General features: G+C 54.4%; 2 protein-coding genes and 1 long non-coding RNA gene across 3 annotated transcripts; 1 reads left to right on the top strand and 2 right to left on the bottom strand.

Annotated features, from left to right (window-relative positions):
* Positions 1-965: 965 nt before the first annotated feature.
* FOXD2 (forkhead box D2) lies at positions 966-3,468 on the bottom strand. Its single transcript, XM_015870487.3, is given in 5 exon segments — positions 966-2,476; positions 2,478-2,530; positions 2,533-2,572; positions 2,574-2,603; positions 2,606-3,468. Coding segments are annotated over 5 exon segments (1,335 nt in total). The 5' UTR covers positions 3,326-3,468; the 3' UTR covers positions 966-1,984.
* Positions 3,469-12,560: 9,092 nt separating this feature from the next.
* FOXE3 (forkhead box E3) lies at positions 12,561-14,397 on the bottom strand. The gene has a single exon (XM_032446091.2). It carries the CDS (start codon positions 13,945-13,947, stop codon positions 12,781-12,783), a length of 1,167 nt encoding a protein of 388 aa, XP_032301982.2. The 5' UTR covers positions 13,948-14,397; the 3' UTR covers positions 12,561-12,780.
* A 645-nt stretch (positions 14,398-15,042) lies between these two features.
* On the top strand, positions 15,043-16,001 carry LOC146759060 (uncharacterized). Its single transcript, XR_014932832.1, has 2 exons — positions 15,043-15,288; positions 15,539-16,001. It is a non-coding gene; the product is annotated as an uncharacterized LOC146759060 (long non-coding RNA).
* The last annotated feature ends 3,493 nt before the right edge of the window (positions 16,002-19,494 follow it).

The following is a 19,494-nucleotide window of genomic DNA, read 5'->3' as shown; positions in this document are numbered from 1 at the left end:
TGGCACACATAGGGGGAAGGAGGAGGAGGGGGAAGAGAGAAAAAGGACCGCCGCCCCTCGGCGCTGCCACACAAAGCCCCGCACCGCGCACCGCGGAGGGCAGAAAGGCCCCGAGCGCTTTAAATCCGCGTCCCCACCGCCAAGCAAACCGAGCTGCCGCCTCTGGTCCCTATCAATAAATTGGGGAGCGGGGAAAAGGGGAAAAGTTGGAGATGTTTCTTTACTCTCTTGAGATGTTGCAGAATTTCGGCCGGGATCGAGTTTCGTGCGGTCATTCAAACGCTACGGGGCCCAAAGAGACGTGTGTGATTTTAGGGGAGGGTTGGGGGGGGGGGGATAGAAGGGGGGTGGGAAGAGAAGCTTCCAAGTTATTTTGCCATGTGTCAACTTTTCCAATCAAAATAAAGGGAAGAAGGGTCGGGAAGGAGTGGGGGGAAAAAGGAAGAATCTCCCGGGGTTGGAGCGGGGCACGAAACAAAAAAAAATCGAACGAAGAACTGAAAAGAAAATGCAAGAGAAAAATCAAAGAGGAGAATGGAAGCGGCTTTCCCGTGCGTCGGAACCGGAGCGGGGAACCACCTCGCGGCCGCTATAGGGACGAAGAAGGAGGGGGGATGGGGTGAAGAATTGGGGGGGGGGGTGGCCCAGAGGGACGGCAGTAAGTAACCACGGCGGCTTCGGACGGCGGACGGACCCGCGGCTGTGAGCGCACAGAGCAGCGCCGGCTGCGGGACCGGGCCTAGAGGGGGGGGAACGGAGCGAACGGAGCTCCGCGACAAAAGGACATCGCAAAGAACCATCGGCATTCTGCTGCTTGTTGTTTGGTTGGGTTTTGTTGGGTTTTTTATCTCCTTTTTTACCCCCCTCCTTTTAAAAGCAGCTCACAAACATTTATTCATTTACACCAACGCGGTGGACCAAAAAAAAAAGAAGAAAAAAAGAAAAACAATAATAAAAGCCGTCGCCCTTTTTTTTTTTTTTTTTTGCTGTTTCTTTTTTTTTTCCACATCGAAATGATTCACAGATTCTGTCTCGATCAAATAGATGTGATGGATGAACAACCAGCGAGGAGTTCCGCTCATCAGTTCCCGAATAATCTATATACAAATAATTACCGATACACCAAAAACCCACGCGAGGATGGGGGTCGAAAAAAGGGGGAGCGAAAAACAGGGAAGGGGGGGGGGGGGGGGGAAATCTCCGAACTTTGGGACCCGTCGGATCTGCTTTCAAAGTACATTTGAACGTCCCATTGAAAAAGAAAAGAAATAATATTAATAATATTAATAATAATAATAATAATAATTAAACCGCAGTCCTGAGTTACACCGACTTTTCTTCTTCTACGTACACCCTCAGAGGTGCCTTTTAAAGCCGAACCCAAAGCTTCGAAGAAAATAAAGAGAGGATGGGGCCGGTGAAACATTTGCTCTGAGAGAAGGGGAGAAGCGAACACACACTGGGAGCGCGCATAGCCCGAACCTCAACCCCCCACCCACACCCCCGTGCATTTTCCGCTGTCATTTTGGGACACCCGAACCTCTCAGAGAAAATATTTCGGACCTTCAACCCCTTCTTTGCCCCCTTTCCCACTCCCCACAAACGCTGGTTACGTTACGGCCGCATTATAAATACGCTTTGGCGCTGGCGGGGTGAAATATGGTTGTTGTTTGTTCCCCCCCCACCCCTCCTTTCCTCCTGACTAATTATTTTCATTAACACAACGAACAAACAGATCCGGATGCCACAGAGCCTGGAAATAAAATTACAAAAAAATAGATATATATATATATTTTTTTTCCTACCTTAAAACACAACTGGAGGAGATTGGGGGGATGGGGGGAGGAAGAGGAGAGCGGGGAGAGGGAAGGGGAGATTTAAGGGAGAGCTGGGAAGGGGGCAGTTTGGTTCGCAACTCTCCCTTCCACCTCCACCCCCACCCCGCCACCCCTTCTCCTTTTCCCTCTCCTCTCCTCGGCACGCTTTAAAAATGACAGCTGCCCACGTTTGTGATTTTAGCGTTAAAGTTCTGAGCGGGCTGCAGGAGCGGCTCGTGGGCCAGGCCGCCGTGGGGCTGCGATGGGGCCAAGGCGGGGCTGAGAACGGCCAGGAGTTGAGCCGGGGGGCCCGCCTGACCCGAGGGGTAGGGCGCGGCGGGTGCGACGCTGGGGTTGGTGCTGGGCGGCGGGGGCACGGCCCCCCCGATGATGTTGTCTATGGAAAAAGAGGGTCGGGAGGGGTTGGTGGTGGTGGTGGTGCCTCCGCTGCCCGCGGGCGTGGGGTCCGGCTTGAGGGTCTGGAGGAGGGCGGCGGGGAGGGCCGTAGGGCTGAGCTGGGGGTGGTAGAAGGACTTCCTGCAGTTCAGCTCGCCGCCCAAGAACGAGGGCAGCCCGGAGGCGGCCGAGAAGACGGAGGCGGCGGAGGGAGGCGGCGGAGCCGGTAACGGGCAGTGCGGAGCCGAGAAGGGGAAAGCGCCCGCGGAGCCGCCGCCGCCGGGGTGGTGGTGGTGGTGCGGGGGGGCCGGGGGGTAACCCTGCAGCTGCAGGCCGTAGTTGTAGCCGTAGGGTCCGTAGGCGAAGCCGGGCAGGAAGGCGGCGGGATCGGCGGCCCCGGCCCGCAGCAGCAGCTCGGGGTGCGGCGGGTGCAGCTGCTGCTGCCGCTTGAAGCGCTTCCTCCGGCGCAGGAAGCTGCCGTTGTCGAACATGTCGGCGGACTCGGGGTCCAGCGTCCAGTAGTTGCCCTTGCCCGGGTTGCCGGGCTCCCGAGGGATCTTGACGAAGCAGTCGTTGAGAGAGAGGTTGTGGCGGATGCTGTTCTGCCACGCGGGGAACTTCTCCCGGTAGTAGGGGAAGCGGCCGCTGATGAACTCGCAGATCTCGCTCAGCGTCAGCCGCTTCTTGGGGCTCTGCAGGATGGCCATGGTGATGAGAGCGATGTAGGAGTAGGGCGGCTTCACCAGCGGGTTCTTTCCCCCGCTGCCTCCTCCGCTGCCGCCGCCCGCGGGCGCCTTTTCCCCGGGCGCTGCCCCGCGGGTGCAAGCGGGTTCCGAGCCGCCAGCGGGGGAGAGCCGCTCCGGGGACCCCCCCATGCACGCCTTGGCGGCCCCGCTCCGCTGCAGGGCGAGCCCCAGCGGCCCGCCGCCCTCCTCCTCGTCGTCCTCTTCGTCGTCGTCGTCGTCCTCCTCGTCCTCGCTGTATTTGCCCCCGTCCTGGGGCGGGCCCACCACGTCGATATCCGCGTCCTCCACCTCGGAGAGCGGTTCTTCCTCCGGGGAGCGCTCGGACATGATCCCGCAGCCGCCTCCGCCGCTGCTGCCCAAAGTCATTGTTGTGCGGCCGGGGCGGCCGGGGCCGGGCTCCCCCCCCCACCTAGCGGCGGTTCCCGGGATGGGCCCGGGGCCGCGCCGTGCCGGTGGGGCTGCGGCCGCCGCTGGGACTCCGCGGCCCAGAGCCGCCGCTCCGCGCCCCGTTCGCTGCTGGCAGAACCTCGGCGGGGCTGCGGGGTGGTGGCTGCGGAGGGAGGGGCGGCGGAGGGGGCGCGGGGCGGGGGCGGAGAGACGGGGAGCGCGGAGGCTGGGCAGGGAGCTGGAGAGCGGCGGTGACAAATAATAGTAATAATGATAATAAAAGGAAAGGGGGGGGGGGATAAAAATATATCTCTGATGCTGGGGGTGCGGCGGCGGTTGCTTTGGGGGGAGGGGGGGAGAGAAGGGGAGGGACGGAGGGAGAGGGAAGGGGGAGGGCAGGGGTTGGAAGGCGCTCCCCCCCTCCCCACCCCTCCCGAGCTGGGTCCGGGGGCCGACGCTTCCACTCTGCGCCTCCTGCGAGCGCTTCTCGGGCCTTTATACGGCCGTCCCGGCGTCACGTGGAGCCCACCGCAGCCCCAGCGGGGACCGAGAGGGGCTCCCAGCCTGCACGGGTCCCCTCGGAGCGCTGCCCCCGGCCTCGGCGATGCTTTCGAGGAAAGGTGCTGTCCGCTCCCCTAAGCCTTCCCGCTCCACCCCGGCTACGGCTGTAGGGAGCCCTCTGCTCGCCGGGGCCGAGCCCTCAGACCTCCCTGTGTGTGCGTGTCGGGGGGTGATTTTGGGGTCCCAGTCCCCCCCTTCTCTGCTTCCTCACGTCACCGACACGTCACCGAGAGACAGCACCCTGCCTGGAAAGACGCCTTCCCGAGGGCACCCTCAGGGCCGCTGCCACCCGGCAGGTGCGAGGAGCGAGCTGGGACCTGTGGCGACTCAGCCTTCCTCCCACAACCCACCCAATCCCCCCCAAAGCCGCAGATCCGTGCCCCTTCCCAGAGCAAAGCGTTATGACCACGCCGGCGTGGGGTTGGAGACACGGACGCGACCACCGCATTTTCCCCATCTTTACTGCGAGTCGCTCTCACACGGGTTTTCCTTTCGAGCCTCTGCATTCCCGAGGGCTCTCCCTCCCCCGGGAGGTGGGATGCCGGGTTGAGAGAAAGGGGATAGTGATAATAGGATGTCCCCAAATCCTTCGGGTATCACTTGGAAGCCCGAGGGGTCCGGGATACCCTGTTCCACTAACTATTATTTCAGCTCTCGCATCCGGGGGGCTCGTGGTGCCCCCCTCCAAAAGCTGCGCTCAGCAGTGTGAGAATCTGTGGTGATGGATTGCCGCTCGCTGCTGTTAACAGGTGCGAGCATTTGGTGATAAAATCTCCAGCACTAATACCGGGGAGCCGGGCCAAACAGCTGCGCGGCCCCTCTTCCAAATGCCGCTCACAATAATTACTCAAACCCTAACGATCAAACCCTAACGACTCCGTGCACCGTGGCCGGTACCGGATGGGTACCGCGTCCCCGCAAGGAGCCGAGCGCATCTTCTGCCCTCGCAGTCAGCGCTGCGCCCGGGGTGGATTCATCGAACGGAGGGAAAAGTCGGTGCAGAACGGGGCTGAGAGCTTCTCCCGAAGGTGGGAATGTGTCCTGAGAGAGCTTTTCTGGGTTCTTTCGCTTTTAAACCGCTCTAACGCTGCGTTAGCAACTTCAACTCGCCCCTCTCCTACATGTACGTACGTACATCGATGATCAGTCTCCCCCCATCTGACGCTGCGAAATGCTTTAGGGACGCGGCATCTCTCCTCCCAACCCCGCGGAAATGCGGTGGGGAGAACAAATGGAAGGGAGCGGGGAGGGAGGGAAAAGGACCCGAGCCCATTTCCATTTTTATTAAGTAAAATAATAGTTATGCCTCCCCTACATAAACGAAAGTGTCATAAAAAATTCCGAAGCAGCTGCCAGAGATTTCGACCACACACACAACGGGCGATTGAATTTCCACTCGGTGCGATCCGGGGCAGAAAGGAACCGTCGGGAGCTGAGAGTTGTGCCTCTATGGGGGAGGGTTGCCGACGGCGAAACGAGAGGGCACAGAGAGCAACGGGCACAGTGGGTACCGCCACCCCCACGGCTCTCGGCTGCCCCCAAAGCTCCGAGCCTCGAGGTTGGCACCGCCCGCAAAGACGGCGGAGGAGTCCCTGTGCCTCCATCTGCGCCCGGCTTCTGTCTGCAGTGCCGCTATTCGCTTCGCTTTTGTCACGCAACATCGGCCGAGGAAAGCAAATTAAAACGAGGAAAAAAAAAGAATCTAAAACGCAGCCGTTCTGAAATTAAGAAAGGGAAAGACTGGGTTGATATGAAGCAGCCGCTGGGATTCGGGGCATCCACAAGCGGCTGCACACCGGCTCTATGGGCTCTCCTTGTGTCGGGTGCGGAACGCTGCACTCCACCAAAACAGCGACCCTACGGATCGACCCCAAAAGGTCGTCAGCATCGCACAGTCCCCACGCGTGCAGCGGTGGGAGGGATTCCTTCTGCCTTCTTTTCCTTCGGCAGGTTATTAATTTTATCTTCTCTCCTATCCGAAATACTTAGTGACGGATGGCCCATCCCGTCTCCTGTTTTAATCCCAATTCCTTCACATCTCCCGTTAAACTGTGCTCTCAGAAGAGCCTGAGGCCGAAAGCTGGACGGTCCCTAAGACTCAATAGGGAAACAGGGAACAGCCGAAACGAGCCGAACAGAGTTTATTTTCTCCTCTTAATGGACTTTCACTGCCGGTCCCTCCTGCCCTATTGCAGCCCCCGTGGGCAGGTGGCTCCCCGCAGTGTCCTCGAGGTCCTTGTCCCTCCCCCACCAAGCTCATCTCTGAACCCCCACCTGCTGCCAAACGGCACCACGGGTTTTTTTCCCACGAGGCAAAGCTCATTCCTTGCCTTCCCCCCCTCTATTTGCCGGGTACAGGGAGACAAATACATTAGCGCGGCTACGAGAAGTCCCCGGACCGGCCCCGACAATGGGATTTAACGAAGCAAAGCCCTGATCCTACACTCTATGTGGGAGGGGCAGCACCGGGCCCCGCAGCCCCGCCCTGCTGCTGTGGGCATCGAGGGGCTTCGGGTCCTTCCAGACGGGCTGTTGGTTCTGCAAGACTTAATCGTTGTTGTTTCTTCGGCCGGGCAGTATCCAAATTCGTTTATTTTGACGTGAAGCGCATCTCTAAGTCCCCCAAGGCTCAACGATGGATTTTTCTGTATTAGCTCGTTATCAAGCTTGGCTGACCTCTAACTTCTCTCAAAACGCGAACAAGACAGACCTGCTGCTGCCCAGGCTGCCCCAAGGGGCTCTTTTTCCACTTATGTGATTTCCTTTGATATTATTTCTCTCCTTCACATAGCCAAGGCTCAGAGCTTCTCTGCTCCCTGCAGCACAGCCGTTATTCCCATCCCTGTATCACCTCAGCAGCTCCCAGCAAAGGGAGATGGGTGGAAATGGCAGTGCCAGGTGATGCCAAACTCCCCCAGTTCCCACTTCGGGGAGCGCTGGTGCCAAATGCTTCCATCTATCCCTGCAGCACTCAGATGTTCACACACCTTTATTATGTACTGGGATCTGAGTTTAGGACCTCGGCTTTGGACTTAGAGTTTGACAGCTTTGTCTGCTGCTCTCTTTTCATTACTGATCCCATCCCACACGGACCTGAAGCCCACCAGGCAAGCTCATAACACCCGATTGATTAACTCTGCCTTGGGGTAAGCTTTTCTTTGCATACTGTTCTTCAGCAATCCGACATGAAAAGAGATGGATACACACACACGGCTCAGAGGAGCGCAGTGATTTTGAGCCATAAAGCACCAGGTGCAATTCTGAGACTCACCAAATCCAGCTCTCCTGGTTGCCATAAAAAACACATTAGCCAAAGGCTGATGCATGTGGAAGGCAATTAGACTCTGGCACATGGCAGCATGCACAGAACAGCCCGGTGACGGTGCCTACCGCACAAGGAAAAATATCCCTGTGAAAACAAGCCTGCTAAATCATTTCATTCTTCCCTCAATCCCCTGAAAATAGTAGGGAGGATTTTTTGGGGGGTGGGGATCCATATGGTAGGGAATCACATTTCCCAACAGTGGGCACACCCGTGCAAGACCATATGGCCAGGTTCACATGGCTGTAATAACCTGTGATGAGGTCTTGTATTCCAGGTTTCCATGTTAGCATTTTTCATCCCAAACATGCCCAGGAAACCTATTTTTCTTTCTTTCTGGGTGTTCTTTGAATGTGTCCTCATATAGAGATGAGGTTGGGAGGAATCTTGTACATGATCGGTCCTTCACATACACATTGACAACTACGGATCTGCCTGCAAATAGTTCTGTAGACACGTTTTGCCTCTTGGCTTCAGACAAGATGACCTCAGCTGGCAACTGTAACACTGCTACTGCACAGGTTTGATTTCCTCTATTCCCACGATGGGAAGGAGCTGAATAAACAAAGTCTGAAGTCTGCAAAGGGAGGTGAAGCATCTCACCAAAGGCCATGCAGAGCAGCAGAGCCCAGGACCTTAACTTCATCCACTTATCCAGCAAAGGACGGCCAGGCAGAAAAGAGGTTGTACAGCTGGTGGACATTTCATCAGATGCAAACAAGTGAAAACACCAAGGCTGGGAGCACCAGAACAGCCTGGGGCTGAAGCTGCACTGTGGTCAATCTTAGTTCTGCTGCTACAGCACACGGCTGTGGTGGGTGCCAATTCCCCACTGTTTCCTCACCACACCACAATGTCACCCTACGGTCTGGCACTGCAGGGGGCAGTTCTCCATTTCTATGAAATAGGCGCACAGTAAGTAAAAGGAATATGCAAGAAATCCATCCCTGGCAGCTCCAGATCATTGTGATCATCCCCTGTGCTTTTCTTTACACCGCCAAAAGAAATTGCTGTCCTAAGCTGAACAGGGGATGAGAGAAGGAAAGCTGTTAATGTGCAGAAGGTGAACTGAGGGCTGCTGAAGGGAGGCTGATGCTTCACATCTGGCTTTACATTTCTTGAAAGGACCTGATTTCTGCTCAGCATCACCCAGCCAACCACATCCCACTAACCCAGTCTAAATGCCAACTTACAATTGCATTCTAAGAGGGCAGAAAGTAAAATATCCCACTGAAAATACATTGCCTGGGTCCAGCAGGGCAGTGGCTGGGCTGCAGCTGGGGATGGGAGTGGGAAGAGGGCTCAATTCTCTTTGTCCCCTGGACCAACCGCAGGCTCAGGACCCTGCTGCACTGCAGGCTGCAGGCTGCCGGCACCGCTCGCTGTGCAGAGATAAGCGTGCCATCTAGAGGAAATCCCCTTCATCGCCAGGACTGGCAGCTGAAAATTATCCAATAAAGGATAATTAACCTCTGGCTTTGGAGAAAATCCTCCAGCCTGCTCTGGGCTGCTGCACAGGCATGTCGTGAGGGGCTGGTGATGTGTTGAGGTATTTCAGTGAGTGCTCCAGGGTAACCACTGTTCCCTCCCCATGGCTGCTGTCACAAACACCCCCTGGCACGGGCGTTTGGATGGGAAGATGGAGAAGGAAATGTGTTATTCCCACACTCCATGCACCTGCCTGAGTCTGGGGGAGGTACAAAGTGGGCACATAACACAGTGCCTGTACCATATAATGCCCTCCTGTGGCAGCCAGCAGCGGTCCCAAACCCAAGAGTGAGCATGGCTGCTATGGGCACCCTTGCCATTAGCATTTCTGGATCTGGGAGATGCAATGGGAGTCTATTTGTGGGGGCAGCAGCACCACAGGTCTTGCACCCTTCTATGGTCAGGGTCAGCCCCACTAAAGACCTGTATCCCAAGCACACAAATCTATCCAGCCCTAAAGATAACTGAAAAACTGTGATCTAGATCTGAGTATGGGGACAGATGATACTGCCCATTGGGAAGCTGTCTTATATAAATGGGGAAAAGTTATGGGGAAACCTTACTCTGCAGGAGAAGCAGGTGTATGCTTATGCAAAGAGAACCTGTGTGGCACTGAGTTCGTCATGTGCTGTCCCCACACCTTTCCTGCCTGCACTACTCCTCACCATCCACATGTCGGCATCCCCACACAGAGACAGATTTGGGTGTCCTCTGCCTTGAAGTGGGTAATCTGAGCACTGTATCGTTCTGGAAGCTTGTATTTCCCATCACTGCAGAGAGGAGCCTCGTCATAATAAAAATCTGGGCTCCAATCCTACAAACACCTATGCCTGAGCTTAACTCTAAGCACGTGAGCCGTCAAAGGGGACCATTCATGTGCTTAAAATCTAAGCATGTGCTTAAACGTCTGTAGGCCTGGAGTCCATCAGCGTGGGGATTTGTGCACTAAGCCCATATTCTGAGTCATTATCCTTTTCATGTCTTCTCCCGTATTTCAGAAGATGCTTCAAAGAGGAATTTTCAAGTTCTTCAATAAACTTTGCCTTCCCGAGCAGACAGGATTCCTGCCTATTCTATGGGGCAATTCTCCTGCGCCGTGTCCCCTCCCCCTGTCCGCGATAATCCGGTGCTATTTCATGCTTGGCCAGACAATTAAGCCCTCTCGCTGCTTGGCTCTGTCTTTGTTATGTATAATTGTTCCAAATAATTAGCCACTATTGCACGCTATTCTGAAACGACTTTGTATTGCAATTATACTTAGAGGGTGAGCATCAGTTGAGGGAGAATCCAAGCAGCAGACAGCCCAGCAAGAGAGGGCTTGGGGAGATGCTGCTTGGAGCTGCTCTGCGGCTTTGGGATCTTGTCCAGGTGTCACCTGGCTGCCACCTCGTGGGTGCTGCCCACAGTGCAGCAGGTAAAGCCGTGCTCGCCGTCATCACCTCCATTGGGGTATGGCCAAGTGACACCACCCACTGCTCTAAGCAATGTCTCTGAGTGAATCCCATCCCCTCTGGTCTCATCTGTGCCCCAAGCTTCCTTGACACCATGCTCTATTCCGACAAGGACAGACGCTGAAAGGCCACACAAGGAGCACCCTCAAGTCCCCTTGCCCAGCATGGGAACCTGAGGGAGGTTGGAGGGAGGGGGGGAGCTCGGGGGCTCTGTAAGCCCCCCCCACCCACCGAGCAGGTCGGGAGCGGCTTCCCAGGGATTTCCACTGGAGGTCAGTGTTGGCCCGAGCACGGGGGCTGTCACTCAGGGCCACCTCGCCCCTGTCCCGGGGTCAGCACTGATGGAGCCCCTGGATTTGTTTGTAGAGCGGTCCCGGGGTGGGACAGAAGTGACACATTGGCTGTGGGATGTGATCTGATCATCACATCACACTCATGGAGAGGCTGAGGTCAGGGTGATGTCGGGTGATGTTATATAAGGGACCTAAATATGAGGGGGTTGATGCAACTCTGGCTCCCCAAGACACAGAGCTCAGCCAGCCCTGGTTGCCCAACACCAATTTGCTCCAAGCTTTCATTAGCCAACAAAGCCCATCTCTGCTGGTCGCACTACATTCACCACCCATTGCCCATCACTGGTTGGGTTTAAAAGCTCAGCCCTGACCTTTCCTTTTAAGACAGAGAAACTACTGGCCCCCTCCAAGTGATGTATTCACATGGGACAAAGCATTGCATAAAATAAAGTAATTATGATCTAAAATGTCCAACCCTGGGATTGGTGGTGGACAACCAGCAGCAAGCAGACAGAATTGGACACTATTGGTGGACCAACAAGTCCTTCATGAAATGTACTCCTATTACAATCCCAGCTAACGCTCTGTTTGTTTGCACCAAAGTGCACTCTGAACACTCGGGGTTTCTGGTTCTAATCATAAGAGACCTGAATCCAGCCCAGTTTTCTATGGGCCACTCTGTAAGAAGCCACCTGCGATGGCCCCTATTGCCAGACCAACCTCTTTGGCACCCTTGATCCCAAAGGATCACGCTCATCCCACAATAGCAGAAAGCAAAGAAAGTTTTGCCTTTGGCTTTTTGTGTGGGTTGGATGGGGATGGTTATGCATGTCATTACTTAATGTTCCCTGAAGTCCCTGGATGTTACTAAATAATGAGCAGAGGATTTCAAAGTAGACTCGGTTTCACAGCCCAAATCTGGGTGATAATTACTCCTGTTTCATTCAAATCCCTCTTTTTCACAGAACACATATACTGAAAAGACACTAAAACAGGCGAAGGGCACAGGTATAAACTTTACAAAGCTTAAAACTACTCTGTCTCAGCACAGCTCATGCTTTACATGACACCTTAATCCTACTCATTTGCTAGATTCACCGTAACTGTAAACAGAGCTTTGAAATGAAAGCTTAAATCCTAGTTGGGATACATTAAGTTAACCAAGAAGACACTCTTAAGGCATTAGTGTAATGACAATCACAATACAAGTGCCAGAGGTTTGTTGCATGGGGGGATTAATATCTGAAGGGAGAAGAAAAGGGGTCTGGTCCCTGTACATTGTAGCCTCTTTGGCTAACAGCCTGCAGTGAGGGCAGCTGTGTGCTGCTTGTGGGGTGCTGGGGGACCCACAGCTGGGTGCTGTACCCCAACATCTGGACCACACACCAGGTTGGGGTCATCCACTCTCCCCAAGCCTTGTCTTTCTGCTACCACCTGTGCCAGGCTCCAGTGGGCCCAGGACCAAGCCTAGAGAACCACAGCACCACCTGCCCACCCCACCATTTTCCTATTGCACAGCACCTGGCTCACCCCTAGGAGCCCCCTTGTGCACTACCAGCCCATAGCCTTCAGCCTGGAGAAAAGCAGTTTCTTCTCTCCCATTACACACCAACCCCACATTCATTTCTTACAGCACGCATGAGATAAAGGAACGAAGAGGCACAAGTGAGGGCTCCCAGTACAGGGACGCAATCCAGCAATGGGGAACACCTGCCTCACCACCTGGCTGGGCACTGGGGACAGTCCTATAAATAAAGAGCACCAGGCTGGGCAGTGAATGCACTGGGTTTTAATTGACGCTTTGATCTCCAAACCTGGAGTGCTAAATAGAGGTATGACCTGCAAGGGATTCCTGTTGTGCCAGTGGAAAGGTATAACTTGCAGCTCTCTGGCGACGAAGAGCTCAACTGCATCCTTTCCACAGCCCAGCAGCAATTAGCTCCCATTCACTCTTATATATAAAAAAAAACCTATAGTAAAATAGCTTTAAAAGGCATCACTAAAAGTACAAGTTCTGCAGCAGTGGCACAACAGCAGCACAATAATGAGAGCAGAGGAATTCATCTGGTTGGAGCAGGGGAATGGCAGCATTGGACAGGTTATGAGGAAAAGCTTTATTTAAAAAAGAAGTCTTTTCTAACAGTGAAAGATTTTGGTCCCTTTCACCGTGTATATGTGGCTGTGTCTGCACACAGCCGAAGAGCAGGACCCTCATCCCACCCACTCAGTTCCCACTATGGGGACAAGTTCATGCGTTCATCCACGGGATCCTTAAAGCATCCATCCATGGGCTCCTTGGTGCATCCATCCTTGGTCCCATCACATGTACCGCTCCAGGCCGGCGGTGAAGTTGGGCTGTCTACCATAGGCATTGCTGGAGCTGAACTGGCCGAGGGGGGATGCAGGGAGCCCCAGCAGCTGCTCGTTGTGCTCAGGGCAGGCAGTGGGGCGCACAGTGGGCAGCGCCAGTCTGTTGGGAGCCCCATAGAGCTGTGGGCTGCCGGGTGAGTAGCTGCCCTGCCCTACGGGTAGATGGGGTGGCGAGGCTGCATAGGGGTATGCCAAAGCATTGGGGCCAGCTCGGCTCAGCAAACCAGGGCTGACAGGCTGTGGTTGGAAGCAGGGAGGCTCCGAGGTGCTGGCGGAGCAGCTGGGGGCTAGTTCAGTCCCAGTTAAGCCCAGTGATGGATGAGCCAGCTCAGCAGGTGGTGAGGGCTGCAGGGCCTGCTGCCCGCTGATCAGGCTGTCAATGCTGAACATCCGCGAGTGCTGCGCTGGTGGTGCCACCCCAGTTGCGTAGGGATGGAAGACAGTGCCCGAGAGCTGTGGGCTGTAGGCAGGAGAGCAGAGGACATTTGGGTAAGGGGCAGTGGGAGCCACCGGGCGGACGGTGGGTGGTGGGGTGAAGGCGCTGGAGTTCTGCATGTAGCCGGGGTAGGTGGTGATGTCGGTGCGCTTGAAGCGTTTCCTCCGGCGCAGGAAGCTGCCGTTATCAAACATATCCTCAGCAGCAGGATCCAGGGTCCAGTAGTTGCCTTTCCCGGGGTGGCCGGGCTCACGGGGGATCTTGACGAAGCAATCGTTGAGGGTGAGGTTGTGGCGGATGCTGTTCTGCCACTTCTTGGGGTTCTCCCGGTAAAAGGGGAAGCGCTCAGTGATGAACTTATAGATGCCCCCCAAGGTGAGCTTCCTTTCGGCGGCGTTGGCTATGGCCATGGCAATGAGGGCGATGTAGGAGTAGGGCGGCTTGCCCCGCTGCACCGGCCTCTTCCTCCGGCGGCCCCCAGCGGGAGGCGGAGGCTCCTCGGGAGGTGGAGGAGGAGGCAGCGGGGGGCTGCTCCCGGTACCTCGCGGCTCCGGCTTCACCTGGGCGGCTGGGGAAGAGCCCCGGGGTGGACCGGGGGAGCCGGGGCTGGCCGAAGCGGCGGGGCCGGCCGCCGGCAGCGTGCACATGCCTCGCAGGCAGGGGAAGCCGGCCGCGTTCATATACGGCCGGAGGGGTGAGGGGTAAAGCGGGGGGGGGCGGAAGGAGAAAGAGCCCCCCGCCGAAGGGGGAAGGGAGAGGGAGGGGAAGGGGAAAAGGGGAACTAGAGCAGCGGCAGCACCCGGCAATGGGGAGCAAGGCCCCGAGCTGCTTTGCAATATATAGGGCGGCCGCCCCCCCCAGCCCACCCCGAGGGGCGTGCGGAGCCCGGCCCCTCTCCCCGGGGGCCGTGGTGAGGGGGGTGGTGGGGAGGAGGCGGCCGTGGACGGGACCGTTCTCCCACGGGTAAATCCTCCAGCTTCTGACTGGGGTTTTCTTTGGCAGCGATGCCCCCAGGGGAAATCCGCTCCCGAGCGGGCTGGATGATTTTCCGGGGCGCTCGCTTAGTTTTTAATTCATTTCTCCTCCGAGAAAAAGATAACAAAATCAGATGAGTCCCGTCGACCAAAGGAGGGGGAGTTTCATCCGACAGCCGGCCCCCATCCCAAGGGCAGGTAAGCTGCTCCCAGAGCCCTCGCACTGCTTGAATTTCGTTTTGTTTTTTTTTCCCCTGGGAAAATTACTCCATCCGGGCAGGGACACAACGGCAGTGAGAGCTGGAGTGCTCTGCTCAGTGCAAGCCCCGGTTTAATTCCCCTGAAGCCTCCTGGTGAGAGCTCCTAGGTAAGAAAACCAGACGTGGATTTTTCATTGTCCCCGTGGGAGAGTGGGAAGGGATGCACAGAGCTCAGGGATGCCAAGATGGCATCTTGGGGGTGTATAGAGGTAAGGAGGTCCTCTCCATCACTGTACTTGGCTGGGGCTGAAGGTGTACATCACACTCTAAGTTTTGTTGGGTTTCAGGGAAAACACTTGGAACTCTTCATGTCAGACCTCACGCTCCAGAGCTGATGGTCAGCTCTGCCCGTACTGTGGCTGGGGGCTGCTCTATCAACACCAAAAACACTCTGGGTTTTCATGACATCCTCATCTGCCACTCCACATCTCCTCTGTGCCTCACACTCCATCTGCACTACAGCAGGCTGGACAAGATGGGGGAATTTTAGAGCCACATCACAGCTTGATATATAGCTACACATCCACATCCCACTAAGACAGGTGGAGATGCCTGAGCCATGAATATGCAGATAGATCTCTCCTACCCCATGAGCAGCAAAAAAATCACAACCTTCAGTTTTGCATGTTAGCTGGAAGTATTTCTAATAGCAGAGCAGTTAAAAGCCCTTTTCCAAGCTCTTCTTAAAAGATTCTCCATTCCTTTCCTTTGAGCATTTCCTGGCGGTTTTATTTTACAGCCCAAGTTAGAATTCATCACCCAAGTTGTCTCTTGTACCAAGACACAGGTACGTATTTTTCTCCAGGAGCGTGCATTTAATTTGATTGTGTGTCTGAATTGTGGCCAGTTACTCTGTGGGGGATGGAAACCTCCAGTTCTGCAGGCTCACAGTGGTGAGATCTTCATGCAGAGACAAAGTGCAGTACACATCTTGATATAGCAAGAAGCAGTTCAAGAGGAAAAAGAGTTAAAGGGTGCAAAGCTTTTCTCATTTGGTCCCACAAGCAATCACACCACTCTCTTACTCTTTGTTTTAGTGACCTAAACATCAGAAAAGGATTTGGAGGTGAGAATGCAACACCATGGCTGGGTCTAGAGCTACCTGCACCTGCAAAGGAAAAGCAATCTCATCTGAGCAACGGGACACAAAGACCCACCCCATAGGGGTGCTCATAGCCCAAGGCCTTGCTCTGATGTAATTGTATCCATCATGGAAGAAGTCCCCTGTTGGACTTCAGTCTGACTCCAGCTGGTGTGGGGTCACCTGGGAGCTGCTGGGACTGTCTGCACCACTCCCAGCCTTGCAGCTTTGGGGCCCAGATGTCAGTCTGGTTTTGACAGATGGATAAAGCAGCGAGGCAGAGGTGGGCAGGAGCACACAGGCAGGAAACAGACTGAGTTGTAGAACTGAGCAAGGAAATCCAAAACGGACAGACCCTAATTCCCACACGTGCTTTATCATTCAGAGTGATATAACAATAAAGATGGCAACCACACAAATGGGATGAGTCTCTCCTTACAGTGATGCTGCACAGAGGGAGTAAACCACCCTTCCTCTGTACCTCAGCCACCCTGGGACAAACTATGGGTATAAGACTGAGGAGCTCTCCAGTTCCTCTCCCACCAATTGCTGCAGCAAGCAGCCCAAAGCATCCCCTTGCATTTGAGCTGGGGATTCTTGGGGATGCTGCCACTACACACAGCCTGGCACTGAAATACTTCAGCAACAACCCAACGTAGGTGGGTTTCCTTTGCTTAAAGCTGGCCAGGTAGTACTTCCTTGACATAGAAGCAGTTGGACCCATCCTCACTCCCACCCTCATCACACTGCTGCCTGAATCCAGTCCTGCTCCCAGCCCTGATAAGGAGAACTCTGCAGAAACTCTCATTGCATCACAGATCCTGGGAACAACCCCTACAAGAGCAGATCTCTGCAAGGAACCCAAACATCCCACTTAAAGACCATCCCTTCCTATCAGAGCCCTGATGCACACTGTCCAGGTTTCCCAGTGCACGTGAGATAGATGGTTAAAACCTGCCATCCTGCCAGGTCATTCTGCAAGGCTCATACATGGAATTTTGGCATTTCCATCATGGAAACAGGCAATCAGGTCCATTTCCCTCCTCTCACCACCAGACTGATTAGCTGCAAGCCCAGGCAGACAGCTGAAATCCCACCCTGCTTGCTTCCAACCCACTCTCTTTTTCCTCTGCTTAATGCTCCTGCCAGGAGTGATTTCATTCACTCCAAATATAATGGCCTTTTCCCTCCCCTTAGGTCAGAAGCACACCTCTGTCATGGAGAATTTCCCTCTATCTCGTACCTTCCACCCAATCTGCCTGCAGCCAGGATGGCAGGTTGGGTTTTTTCACTCTGCTTAAAATGCTTTAGAAACAAAGTCTCTTTAATCCCCCTTGGCCTGGCCAGGCACCTCTGTCAGTCCCGTCATGATGGTGCAGGCAAAGGAAGGATCTCACATGGAGATGCTCATGAGGTGATGGAACCAGGTGTGATGTTTCCCCCAGGCCCACAGGCTTGCTTGGAAAGTGGTCTCCTAGCCCCGCATCCTCAAGCCTGGCAGAAGAGGCCAGGAGCAGAACATCTGCTTCCATGTTCTTCAGACCTTATGCCCAAAGTGGGGACATCTTGTCATATATCTGTGCTGCTGGAGAAGTTGGTTGTCTGGAGTGGAGATAACCTGGCTTTGGTTGTAGAGACCTCATCTGCTTTTGAGAGCATCCCACGGATGATCGATGATTAAAACTTCATGCAAAAGGAAATTTCAGGAAAAGGGTCTTCAGCCACAACAGGCCATTGCTCATCACATAATTTCCCCATGATAAGGCAAGAGAGGCAATTCAGACTCAAATCAGACCGGACAACTGTGAATCACAGTGTTCGTCTCACATTCCTCCTAGCCAAAACTATCCCTGCTCAGCATTGCTTGGGGCTGAGAGAATCGACCCAGAAATCTTTCCATTATTTTGGAGGTGCACAGAAATCCACTGAAATCTTCTCCCCTTCTGAAGTCCTGTTGTCACTGGGGTTCTCCACCTGAAATGGGAACCTCCATATCTCAGCAGTGTTGGATTCAGGGAGACAGTTGGCACCAGCAACAGATCACATCAAAGTTGGGATCACAGTGAAAGCAGCTGTGGTTCACCCATTGCTGCTTAGTTCTAGAGATCCCCACCCATCACTACTGATCCTGCCTCAGTGAATACAAATCCAGCTGCATCTTGGCTCATCAGGATGTGGGATTTACCTAATTGCTTCTGCTTGGATGAGTCCATGCCAGCCTTGTGAGAGAGGCTTGGATCTCCAACATCTCCTTCTGTTGGTTTTCCATCTTCACACCTGCTTTCCTGCTCACAACCCTCACCCCATGGCACCAAGACTCGGGTCACTGGTCTGCCCAACTTGTGTTAGGAAATCCCATAGGCCAACACAGAGCTGACTGTTTTGTAGAGCCACAAAGCCCTAAAGCTGGCAGTTGCTATTTGTTCTTCCACTGCTTTCTGTCCCCTTAAGGAGCTTTGGACTGGCTGTGGGCAGCCAACAAAATCCCAGGGGATGGACAACGAGCAAAGCAGCAGGGAATGCTTTTCACCAGGCAGGTGTCCTTGCTGTAAGCATCCTGGCAGACAGGAGCTGGCCTCCAATACCAGAACTGCCAATCATGTTTCCATCACAGGTTTCTCAGAGGGGGAAGGATTTGTTCACATTTCATTGTTGTTTCTTTTTCCCCCTGGGACCACAGCTGAGAAGCCCTGATTGCAAAGCACAGTGTGAAAACCACGATCCTTGTGCACTGCAGAAGGCAAAGAATGACCTAGCAATGCTCATGGTGGTGAAAGAGCAGACAGATGGGATGGATGCCCTATTTCATTTTAAGCTAATCTCAAAAACTTGGCTGCCTGAGAGAAAAGCCTAAAAAGCTTTGGGCTCATGATGACCAGCTGCCAGGAGCACAGCCCAGTGCTGGCCAAGCCCACAGAGGGGATGTCAGCACAACCTTGGCTATTGGAGACACACTGTCATCTCTCCAGCAAAAGGAGACCAAACAACCAAGCAAATAGCAGCACATATCCTCCATCAGCAGGCACAGGCTCAGCAGTCACCAAAACCATTGCCAAATGCTCTCGTGGGACACCAGCTGAGAGCAGCATTGGGCTAATTGCATCAAAATTCATTAAGTCAATCACTGCCAGTGTTCCCAAGGGGCTGAACAGGGACTCCAGCAAGTGCTGAGCATGCTGCAGCAGTGCAGTGCCAGCATCTGCTGGGAGGCTCTGCCTCTTTCAGTGCTGTTTCCCCTATGTACTCCCCAATAGCAAACTCGGCAGCCCCATGCTCAGCAAGTGTCTCACTCCAGAAGCAGAGACCCCATGGTCTGGAGTCCCTGGAGGCCCATGCAGGATACAGAGTCACCATTCCCCCATATATCTGGGGATCTCCCTGACTAACATTTTGGGAAGCAGGATGGGAAAGAGCCTTATGAATCAGGAAACCACTGGATGGTGCTTTTCAGGTGGCACATCTTTGCCCAACAACACAAAAAGCACTTGAGAAGCTGGCAGCTGCTGACCATTGCTCAACAGCATCACTTAGAGAGGAAGAGGATATTGGCTTATACCCAATACTCCCAGCACCCTGTGATGAAAATATCCATCATCTGCCTTGGAGGTGCATGAACTCAGCAACCTGTACAAAGGGACACATGGAGAGCACCACTGACCGATGCCAGCACCTCTGGCTGCACAGCACTGAAATCCTGGGACCAGGGCTTTGAGATGCAGCAGAGCACTGCAATGCATTGCCAACAGCGCAGACCAAAAGGCAGCAGCCACATCACCATTGGCCTGTGCTTCACGTGTCACTGATTGACTCAGGTTTGAATTACACCCCAATATCCCCCTGTCTCCTAAAACACAAAGCTTTCAGCCAGGCAGAGATTCATAAAGAGAAGCAGCAACTATTGCAGCCCAACCT

The sequence above is a fragment of the Coturnix japonica genome, chromosome 11, assembly GCF_054131305.1.
Source record: "Coturnix japonica strain WE chromosome 11, WE-NBRP24, whole genome shotgun sequence".
Classification (NCBI taxonomy): domain Eukaryota; kingdom Metazoa; phylum Chordata; class Aves; order Galliformes; family Phasianidae; genus Coturnix; species Coturnix japonica.
The sequence above is the reverse complement of the archived record's forward strand: the minus strand, read 5'-3'. Positions and strand labels throughout refer to the sequence as shown.

Bases quoted from the DNA above. Each gene is read 5' to 3' on its own strand.
- FOXE3 (XM_032446091.2), bottom strand. From the start codon at position 13,947: ATGAACGCGGCCGGCTTCCCCTGCCTGCGAGGCATGTGCACGCTGCCG.